Source organism: Aphis gossypii, chromosome 2 (genome assembly GCF_020184175.1).
Source record: "Aphis gossypii isolate Hap1 chromosome 2, ASM2018417v2, whole genome shotgun sequence".
NCBI lineage: Eukaryota > Metazoa > Arthropoda > Insecta > Hemiptera > Aphididae > Aphis > Aphis gossypii.
In genome coordinates this window covers 83,838,354-83,850,497 of record NC_065531.1, presented here as the reverse complement: position 1 = coordinate 83,850,497, position 12,144 = coordinate 83,838,354, and the positions used below count along the sequence as shown (strand labels likewise).

At 27.3% G+C, this 12,144-nt stretch overlaps 1 protein-coding gene across 2 annotated transcripts in view; it reads right to left on the bottom strand.

Moving 5' to 3' along the window:
• LOC114119804 (bestrophin-4) overlaps positions 1-12,144 on the bottom strand; it is a 49,394-nt gene that overhangs the window by 20,132 nt on the left and 17,118 nt on the right. The window contains exons 5-7 of one of the 2 annotated variants that reach the window (XM_027981504.2): positions 10,017-10,255; positions 3,639-3,773; positions 3,394-3,501 (exon numbers count right to left, since the gene is read on the bottom strand). In XM_027981504.2, coding sequence (XP_027837305.1) covers positions 3,394-3,501; positions 3,639-3,773; positions 10,017-10,255 — 482 coding nt within the window. The remainder of the gene's footprint in view (positions 1-3,393; positions 3,502-3,638; positions 3,774-10,016; positions 10,256-12,144) is intronic. The other variant, XM_027981503.2, reaches the window with a different exon arrangement.

Genomic DNA, 12,144 nt, shown 5'->3' with positions numbered 1-12,144 from the left:
AACTTTAAGCGTTCATAAAATATAATAAGCATATTTTATGCATCAAATCCTAAAATATCACTACGACAAAAATAAAAAATACTTATAAAATTGCTTACTATCTGTACTGAGGACCACTGTTGTACCTACTTTCAATATATATAATATATATTATAGGTATACGTTAAACTGGATCAATGAATTTTCTTTAAAAATCACAGATGAACGTGTAGTACATTGACTGAAGCACACTGTAGTCTGTACAATGAAACAACAAAACTATGTATCCGCACATAAATACCTAATATTATATTAAATTCATGACTGATAATAATGTATATATATATTTTTTAATTATCAGCTCTCGTCGTGCTTTCTGTTAGTAGTACTTGAGATTTTTTTGAAAAAAAAACATTATAGTTAGATCACTTATTGACCTGTTGTTTTTTGAAATTTTACATACTTTACGTATTCAAATATTGTTAATAATAATATTGGTAACTGTCTTAAGTGTTGACAATTAACATACTGTTATTTCACCAATGTTATTGTTGCAAATTTAAAACTTAGCTGAAAATTTTACATTGTAACTTTAGTATTAGAAATAATTGTTAACAATTGTGATATTATGTCAATATAATATAACGTTATAACAATGGTGACTATGTTTTCAAATAGTTTTACATAAATAACGATAATGAGGAAGTTTCGTTGATAAAATATTAATTTCCAAAAACAAGCCTAAAATATAAACTGGTAAATTTGCTTTCCAGTATGTTAGATTTTAAGTACTTGGTCTTATTAAGTAGGTTACTGTAATGAATGTGTTAAATTTAATTCAATAATAGATCATTGTATATCAAAAACTATTCTGAACGACGAAAACGGATGGGTCGTCATTTATATCTGAAGTTGGCTTTTTTATGTAATATTATTTTATCGATTCGGTAAGTTAAATTAAAGTTTTTTAACATCATTACATGTAATTAATTTATTAGTCAATATCAACCATGTCTTATCCTAATAGAATAGTGTAAAATGAAGTATCTATGAAGTAAAACGCTTGTTAGTTGTTATTAGTATTATAAATATTTTTAAAAATGTCATTCTATATAGAAAATATTAAAACCTCGTCACATTAGGTAACGTGATCAAAATTGACTTTGTAGCTCAATTACGATTATTATCATTTTTAGACGATGTTTTTGTTTTTGTTTTTTTTTTTTTTTAATTGTTAAGAAAAGTAGTAACATTTTTGATTAAACCAATTTAACCATTTCTTACAAAAATAAGAGATTTTTTTGATATGTAATCTATAAATATAATAATAAATGTATCATTATAGCACATACAGCACTCAAAAACTTTAATGTTTAAATTATTCTTTAAGATGTCAGAAAAGTATAGAAAGTAGAAACTATTAGTTTAAACTACGTTCGAAAATATATCAAGTGCTATATTCAATTCACTTTAAGTGGATTAAGTCGCATTGATTCACAGAGCGAAGACGCGAGGTATACCGACACTGATTTACCAGAGGAACTAAGGTACACTAAAACTAATATAGGTACACTGATAAAAGTAGTGCTGTATTTTATATTTGTTAATTTTTTCCTGAGCGAAATCAGTTTATGCGAACTTAAAATAAAATGTATTATTAAATAATGCTATAGACTATACTATAATGGTAATTGGTAACTTTAAAATCAACTTGAACTACAATTTATTTAATATAAACGTATTATCTGTTGTTTGTATACGCGGTTTAGAAATTATAATGAAAATATTACCTATAAGTAGTATTGGAATTTGTAACAATTATTTTTAATTAAATTTAATGTGTTTACTATATAATGCGAGCACTAACCACTTTTACAACTTTCGATTATTCAAAGTACATTTCTAAAGCAGTCGAAGGTATATTATGTAAAACAGTGATTTATAAATAGCGTCAATAATTTATAAGTTATTTTAGATTCTGAGTCATTCGAAGAATGTGTTATTATAATGATCTTTTAAAGATAAAAAAATATATTGGTACCTATGTATTAATAATTTTATACCTATCAGCGACTCAATTAATGTAGTCAATTTATGTACTTCCGCTTATTTTTAAAACAAATAAAAAATTTATAGGTACATCGATACATGCATTTTATTTAAATTAACTAGGTAATCGAAACAATATTAGGATTTAATAAAATTTAACTTAGAAAAAACAAAACAAATTACGCAATAACATTACATTTTGTGACTATTTACTTGGCCAATGATCATGCGTCTCGATATTATGGATTACATAAAGTCAATACCATATTTAGGAACACGAAGCATTTTGAAACATCTTTAAATTGTATGACTGAAGTATCAAAGGGTTATAATTGTAAATAAAATATTAATGTCCTTGACCCTAATTAAAACTTTATTAAGTTTGACATTACAACAATACCGGTCGAACGATTAAAACGAAAAAAAACATTATAATATTATTATAGTGCGGCCTCTTGTTCTGTCACGCTTATGTGCTTACCTCAAAAAAGAAACGAAAACCGCGGATATTGTATATTGTACAACCAGCGAATCGCGATGTCTTGTAATTAATGTTTTAAATTATTTACAAACGAGAATAAAAAAAAACAAATAACATTTCATTCGTCAGTTTAAGAAAACATTTGTTGTTATAACTGTTAGTGTAAGAGTATCTTATTCATTTAAGTACCCAATACCTATGCCTGGTCTCAATGGACGGTAAAGTCTAAATGTGAAAGTCGTCCAACTATTGTAGTACTTTAAAATGATATTTAAAATAAATGTATAATATAAAAAATTTGCATTTGTAGGTACGCGTACTTTGTTAACGATAACTGGAATAACTCGTTTGATTTAAAAAAATGTACATTTATACATATGTTTGACATTGTAAGACGATAGTATTCAATTGTTTTTGCTGCCATTGTCGAAATTTTTGTTGGCTACGTGTATACTAATATTAGTTATTGTTTCTACAAATAAAATATGCTTAGTGATGGTAGACACCGAGCGTAAACGTTTTAATATTTTATATATATGCATTTTTATAATTATATGAAGTTAGTGTTATCGAACCGATTTATGTTGAACCTATAAATAAGTATAAGTTATTTTGGTAAAAAACTGTTACGTAATTTTTGAAAATATTAATCGTCTGTCAAATAAATCCGATTTATAGAATTTTTAAACATAATTAATAATTATATGAAATATTGTTAGGTATATCAAAAATAGTATAAATGATAGAATTAAATCAGGTACCAACATGATAATATGTTATGAATGAATTAATGTTGAGCTTATTCATTTCCGGTTTACTACTACAGTTTGTACAGTTTTGGTTTTGCAAATGATAATATTTTGACGATGATGATTAATATTTACCTTTATGTGACGGTCGATTAACCAGTTGAGCTCGATGTCGTCGTCGTCTTCACCGAAAGGTCCTATGAGAACTTCCGCCACTTTCAGCCATCCAACGAAGAAACAAAACTAAAATAATAATAATAAATTAAATATAAGTATACTGCAATGTTCAAAAATTATTAAATATAATATGATATACAAATTCTGCGAAGATTCTAAGAATTAATAATAATTAACTAATATTATGACCAAAGACTGCAAACCTCGATAATCGTCAGGATCGGAACGTATAGATCGAACTCTTTAAAATCTTTGAAACCCCAATCTGGTGGAGGTTCTACCATTTGAGCTCCAATAAGCTGAGCGCCAAAATAAGCGTACAATGACAATGTTACCACCTGTCGCACAAAATTGATAATTTACAAAACTTTAAAACCATATTAGGTACGTATACGCTAAATTCGTATATAGTATTATAATTAATTCGTATATTGTTGATGACGAACTACAAAATAAATACTATACACGAGCGTACCACGAGTAAATATGGGTACAAATACCTATAATAAAATATAAGAAGCTCGTATTATAATATAAAACAGTAAAACAAGAATAAGTTAATTATGCATATTATCATGATCGATGAAGGGGTTAGTATGTTTGGCGCTTTAACCGTATACTCGTTTAATCTGACATTTTCTATTAAAACGTGTATACTATAAATTACAATATAAAAAAGTATTAAATATATTAAATAATTAATACACTGCCGGATAGTCCGGATATATTTCTTCGCGATTGTTTCTATTGATAAATAATAATGCATTTTAACGGTAAATTCCTAGTTTTTCGTTGCAAAAAATAATGATAAATTTAAATTCAACCGATTATTACGACTGTACAAAACACGTGCGAAATATCATATTGGAAAAAATTACATTACGCGATACGGTCTGTTGAAACATGAATGCATATTGATGATGCAAGTAGTTGTGGTTTACAAAAACTTATTTCAATATCAATCGTCAAGCCATCAAGGCCGTTTCCACTTTTTGTATTTTGTATTTTCAATAATTTCACACGTTAGTCATGCATAATATAATATAAATAGGTAGACGCTGTAAAACAAATCACTATTTTAATTCCAACATTTTATCAAATAGATTAATAATTAAGCTCGAATGAATTGTGTATTCTTTAAAGTAATAATTATAACTATAGCAAATTGTGTGTTAGCTATTGTCTAGAGAAACTTGTAATTGCTCACCAGTCACCCCAGAATACCCCTTATTAAAATAATACCACGCTATATGAAAATATCACTTTAATAACTAATAAGTTATTAATAATAACATATAATTTATATGAGTCCCTACAAGGTCAGTTATTACAAATGATCACTATAGATGATGGAAAATTTATGCAAAGAAAATATTATTAAAAGAAATTATAATTTTACAAACCAATCTATAATTATTTGGTTTTTAATTAATTTAATAAAACTGTTGTACATTTTTATTTAATGAATGATATCCATATTTTTTTATCTTTTCATGTGAATAATTTATGAATATATTTTTTAAATAGGTACAATGTACATCAATTCAGTATCTATTTTAAACTATTATTTGAATACGTAAAAAATTAAAACTATACGTATGACATTATGAATTTTATAATAAAATGTATAATATTTATCATAATGAATGACTATTATAATCATACTAAATTATATTTCTGTCTTATTTTATTATTATTATTACTGCTCTTATAGTTATTATTACTCGAAGAAATAAACAATGCAATTACCACTAATATTTATAACCTATGAGTGAAACAAGAAAATTATTCGTTAAAAAAAAAAATATTTAATTTTTCCTTTAGATTATATTTTTCATTCGGTAAAATTGTTCAATATTTCTATGTTAATTTATGTTTTATATTAAGCGCTGTATAATAAAACAAAATATTATTAATAAAAATCGATGTAAATATTAGAGATTTAAATATGATAGTGTAGAATGTGGATAGTATTTCCCATATGTCTTCGCAGAATCGCACATTTCGAAAACAATTATTGTTAAAATTTATAAGTATAATCTTGATGTGATATCAAAAATAAAATAGGTTCAATAAAACTACATATAATAATATAATAATAAAAATAATAATGTAACGTTGTCTTATGTGTACCTATATGATTATAATAAATATCGGCTGTCAAATATAAATCTAATATTACTTTCTGATTTTGACTTAATATTTCTTCAAACACGTATTCCATTTGTCTAAAATGTGAACATAATAATATATTAATAGATATATAACTCAAGGCGTTTAAATTACATAGGCGCGTATCTCAATCGGGTTTAAAATGACGATGAGTTGTGCGTCCGTTAGAAATATATCATTATACCTATGTGACGTGATTATTTCGCTCACATTTTGTAAAATTTAATCCGATTTTCGGCTCCGCGTATAATAGCTAGAGTTCATTGGACGAGACAATACGTACGTATGCTGCCGTCTTATCCGCCGACAGCCGAACGCATTTAATATACGAATGGTAGCGACTCTTAGAAACTAGTTGCCTCGGGGTTCGCGGCAACCAGTAACCACGCTCGAAATCGTTCGTCGCGGGTAATCACGATCCGCGAGACACGTAAAAACCACTTCGTAAATGTAGTATTATAGATACGCCTAAGTATTGTGGCTAATGTCTAGACAATTTAATAAACAATTTTTTGTGGATCATCGATTAAAAAAATCGAAGATTTTGTCATTTTAAACGTCTGATGTAGGTATTGGTCGTAGGTAACTAGGTATACTAAATGGTTATAATACATACTATAAAGATACGTATATTATTAGATCTGAGATATTGATGCATTTGCTTTGAATTTTCCTGGTATACTAAAATGTTGTTGGGTAACTAAAAATTATGTCTTAGGTAGGTGATGGTGTAAATTTGTAATAATACTTATTTAAATAAACATTTTATATTTTGGATTCTTAGTGAACTTTTCGATTATTATAGAACATTTCTACAAACTTTTTGATTGATTTTTCCTAATATATTAAAATATGCTCCTCTAATATTCTATAAATGTTCATTATTCTTTATTATTATATATATATACAAATAAAATATTTGATAAAGAAAAAAGGAAAAAATTATTATTGTTACTATTTTGTAAGATAAATTGTAGTTACTTATTTATGATTATTTTTTCTCGAATATATTATGCTTGAATTTAGTTCACAACCGTTTACTAAGTGTTCAGTTTTTTATCTACAAAAAAAAAAAAAATAGAAACAAGTGGGTATAATTAATATATGACATTTGTCAACAGCTGTAGTTAACTAAAATTATAATAACTAAAAATTTATGTCTAAGTATATGTGAAAACAATCTCAAACATAGAATACTGTATTTTGAATCACAATACCTACGTCATAAATACGTGGTCGCTCTAATGCAGTGATTCCTAACGTGGTCGCTAACGCCCTCTTGTGGGCATTTTTTATTTTAAAGGGGGAGTTTTTCTGAGGCGGCGCTAAGGGGGGTGCTCATTTATCATTTATGTTTTTATTATTCATATTGTTAGTAAGTATTTAAATATAAAATTAACTAAATTGTGGCATTAAAATGTTAAATTATATTTTTTCTTTAATTAAATAACTTATTAAAAAATAAAATGTTAATCTTTTGAAAAAATTGATTGGGGGGGGAGTATGAGATTTTTATAATCTAAAAGGGGCATTGAGTAAAAAAAAGGTTGGAAAACACTGCTCTAATGTGTATCAACATCAAAAAATAATATGCAAATGCATACAAATCTGGGTACTATATAATTATCATCATCTACCCATCTACCTATTGTATCGCGGCCAACGAGATTGATTTGATCAGTTCCAGTCAATCCCATGCACACTATAGGTACATACTACGTAAGTACCTACGACTGAATAATAATAAATCTCGTACCGAAGTCAGGATATAAAATGTATATAAACTATAATGCACCAGATCCGATTCTAATTCAACTATATACCAATACAAATAAAGTACCTAGTATCTTGTTACCTGTATGCATATATTATATACTTAGTATTATATACATAATGTGTGAATGGTTTCATAGAAAAATTATACCGTCAAGGTGATTTTTACACCAGTGATACCGATATAATATAATCACTCGACCGAATACCTGTATTATGCACATTATTGTTATATTTTGTTGTAGAGTATATATCTGCAAAATGTACGTGTATACTTTTTTTTGCAATTTTTCCCTCGAAAACATCGCAGCATTGTTTCCGTAAACGATATTCAACGGCTCGAATTAATATACACCTAACTAAATATAGCTAGGTAACATTTGTTGTATTTTTTTTCCATACAGTGAATTCGGGCATCAAGCTGCAGCCTTGCATGGTCCGATGCTTTTAAATCGGCGAGACCGAAGATAATCGTAAACAACAATTAGAATAATAATAAAAATATATATATGTAATATGTATTATATATACATTATAATATAATATATAAAACAGGAACTTTACGGATGTAATTTACGATTACAACAACCCTTATTCAATCAAAACGTGTCGTGTACTCTTATGGATTATATTTATAGCAAATCTTTAAAAATCATATTATCCATAAGATTATATTCAATTCGATTATTTAAATATTTGGAACAACTATTAGGTACAAACACCAACTAACAAGGTATTATAATCTTAGCTTCTATAAACTTATATTTCACTTGTATTTTATATAGTTGATTATATAAGACAACACGTATTTTATTATAATACTACGTATATTGTACATTATTGGTCGTTGGAAAAACTCATACTAAAATTATTATACAATTACGTAAAAAATATAATAAATTAAATATTGTTATTTTATTAAACTTTAACATCAATGTCTACATATTTAGAATAGCTTGATTTGTTTCGATTATCATATATTATTATATTACTATTATAACGTATACTATATAGTCATGATCAGAATACATTGTTGATCAAAATCGAATAGTGTCGTAAATTGAGTACGTTATTGATTCTTTAATCAATAAGTTACTGTATATTATTTAATCATAACATTGGGTATTCTAGAAACACCTACACAAAATATAATCTTTATTAGTATTATTATAAGTTTAAATATATGTGTCAATGACAATATAATAAAATACAAATGTTGAGGTCGACAAATGACGAAAATGTATAATAAGTACCATTAAGCGCAGGACTTTTTGACTATATGTTATTATAATGAAATTTGAAACACTTTTATATTAACCTAAAAAAATATTTTAAATTATAATTTATAATTTTATAATATTAAAATTTTTGTTTATTTATTAGCTACATTTCAATAAATAAAAATGTAAAACCAATAAACTGGATCTAAGCTTTTATAATATATATAAATCGTAAACTTTATTATATACATTATTATTAAACCAATCAAAAATTAAGAAACAGTAAGTATAAGAGAATAACGTATTACAAAAAAATTTAACAAACAGGTTTATGAAAATTCATAAAATTTTATTTCAATAAAAATATGCACAATCTGCAGGAGCTTTAATCATTAATATATTATATCAGTATATCACTCTACTATAATTGGAAATTCTACTTCCTTATTTTATATTACTTATGCAATTTTTTTTTTTTTTTAAGTATTATTAGTTCATTAAAATGTTCATACAATTTTGTGAAATTAAATATTAAAAGATAGTAAGAATAACATGACATTGTACAAAATTATATAAAACACCTAGGCGTCTATATTTTTTATGATGGTTAACATGGCATTAATTAATAAAATCTGTACTAAATATAATGACGTAATATCGTATGATTAGCGAAGTGATAATTATGAGTTACTGGGAACGCAAAAAATGTACAATGTTGGTTTGCCAAGGTATTAGGAACTTAAAAATTAGCACAAGCCGAAGGCAGAATCGACAATAACTGTAGAACGGCCAAGGTTACTACGATCGTCTCTGGTCGGTATATAATAATTACAATATAATATCATATCTTACATGAAATGACTTTGATTGGAAGTATCCATACCTGTACCTATAGGTGGTATAATATGTACCTATCTACATAGGTTTTAACTTCTTTTTTGGTAAATCGTGACCCAGCAGTAATATATGTGCATAAATACATAAAATGGTTTCTCAAAGAATATACGATATAAATACATAATCGACGTTCATGCGAGAGAGTACCTACGCGCATGGCCAAACGACCAATAAATATAGATAAATACTAAAACATTTGAAAAAAATGTTTAAGACATTTTTTGGCGCGCGACGATGAAGAGTAGGCAGCTAGCCAGTATTATACGAGTATACGTTTACGGTGTTAATACACATTATATTATGATATAAATGTGCTCAGACTATAATATTAATAATGTAAAATATAGATACTTAAATCATATGTTAACTCTATACACTAGATAATAGTTGCAGTACAGAAGAAATGCATGCAAAAACACCTGCACCCGGGTACAATGTACAACCTATCGTTGTGATAACACGTATATAATAATTTGTATAATTGTGCACATTGCTTTGTATGTAGTATAATATACCGACCTGTGAATAGAGAATGGGAATGTTGACATTATCGTAACCAATCAGCGATCCCAGCCTGTACCTCATGTCGGACATCTCCAACAGTATTGTCTGTACCATGTGATCGTTGGATATCAGTTTCTCTCTTCTGGCCCGATTTATGATGTTGGTGGCCCAAGTCAACGGGATCCAATAATTGGTCATCGCAGTTTTCGCTTCCACAGCTTCCAATATCTCCTTCTCGCTATCCATCATCAAACCTACGCCCGGCATCATGTTTCAACAAAAAAATGCGTTTCGTCGTGGATAACGTTTTTTTTTTATTATTATTAGGTATATAACATTAACCGTTATTATAAGTTCGAATACGTATAGTTTATAATTTATTGTTTTCCGAACAGTGATATGTTTACAATCGATTAAATTTAGAGGAGGAAAGCTAAAAGACAATTTTAGCTTAAGACAGTCGTTGAAAATTATTTGGGTAAAATGATTTAACAAAGATTTGGTCAGAATTTCCTAAAACTAATCACGTCGTTATATTTTATAAGTTATAGATACTTTATATCTTACATAACAAACGTTTTACGAAAGTCGAATTTATGAAACAGAAAGATCCGAAAAGAATAATAATTTACTGCAATTACAAAATGCAAAATGCACTGCACGCCCACAGATATACGCGCTGTAGACATACCTACATGTACATAATATTTTATAGGGGTATTGCACATAAATTTGAATAGAATCTACTGCTCTTGCACCAACTGTACAACAGATTATATTATATTTAAAATCGTGTAGTACGTAAGGTTATTTAAAGAGAATATGTTTATATAATACATTAATACTATAATATTATAGTATTGTATAGGTATCGGTAAAAGTGCAAGATAACAAACATGATGATTACGATTTTAATATTAATGTATTTATAACAATAATTCGAAATCAGTAGCAATAGTTATTAATGGAATGAAATTTACACTGCACTGGTATGCAATAATAAAATAATTAATAATTTCGCTCGGAGAAACTATATATTAAGTAGAATAAAAAAATAAAAAAATTATGAAGTATAAAAATAGCAACAGTTAAATATTTCTACGTTAAAACAACGTTCCTCTCTCTATCACTGTCTCTCTCTTTCTCTCTCTTCCAATAGTCATGGCAGGTACTACACTTTCTCCCGGCAATTAGATTACGTATGCAGTGTGCACTTATAATAACTAACTAATATAGGTACATAAAATGTGTGCCTATATAATATTGTATACAAGTACTCGTACACATCACAACGTAATCGGGTAATTCGGGATAATTAACTATTTGTATATTGTAAGGAACAATTGATAAACACCACGCGCCAATTATATTATATAGTGATAAATCATAATAGGTAATATTATAATGACGAATATCATTGATCTTCTGCTGCTGCTGTCGCTGCTGCTGTTGCTGCTGCAGACGAACAGTGAGACGCGAGACGTGAGTTTAACGAACACGTCACGCATAAGTTTATGACTGCTGTAGCTGCACACTCTGACAATACCCAAATCCGACTCGGATGCGACCGGTGTGATTTTTTGGCGTTATTATTAATTATTCTCGAAGAAATATAAAATAATAATATATTATATTATATTACTGTCGTTGTTGTAGTATTTCGCGTTTGCATGCCTGACACATCTTGTGACAGGTGAAATTTATCTGCCATGCAAAACGTTCACCTTTCTGATGTTACACGCGGGGTTATCCTTATATTGTAATATTGTAATATATATATATATGTACACCGCCATATATCTGAGTGTACTACGGTGTACATAATATATATATAATTCTTTAATACGTATTATATACAGTGGTATTTGTATTGTTTTAAATCATTATGTATAAGTACATAATTAAGGCGATAACACATATAGGTACTATTATGTGCATATAATAATATACACACACATAATATTATAAATATATAAGTATCAATACTAAAGCTAAAGCTTATTATGTGTAACACTGATTCAAATTCAAACGTTAAATCTCGGTTGAGATAGCTGGTGTATAATATATATTTTTATTGTATGTATTCCATAAAGCCAAACCAACTATAATTTGGTAGGTAATAAGTGATGGAATATAATAATAT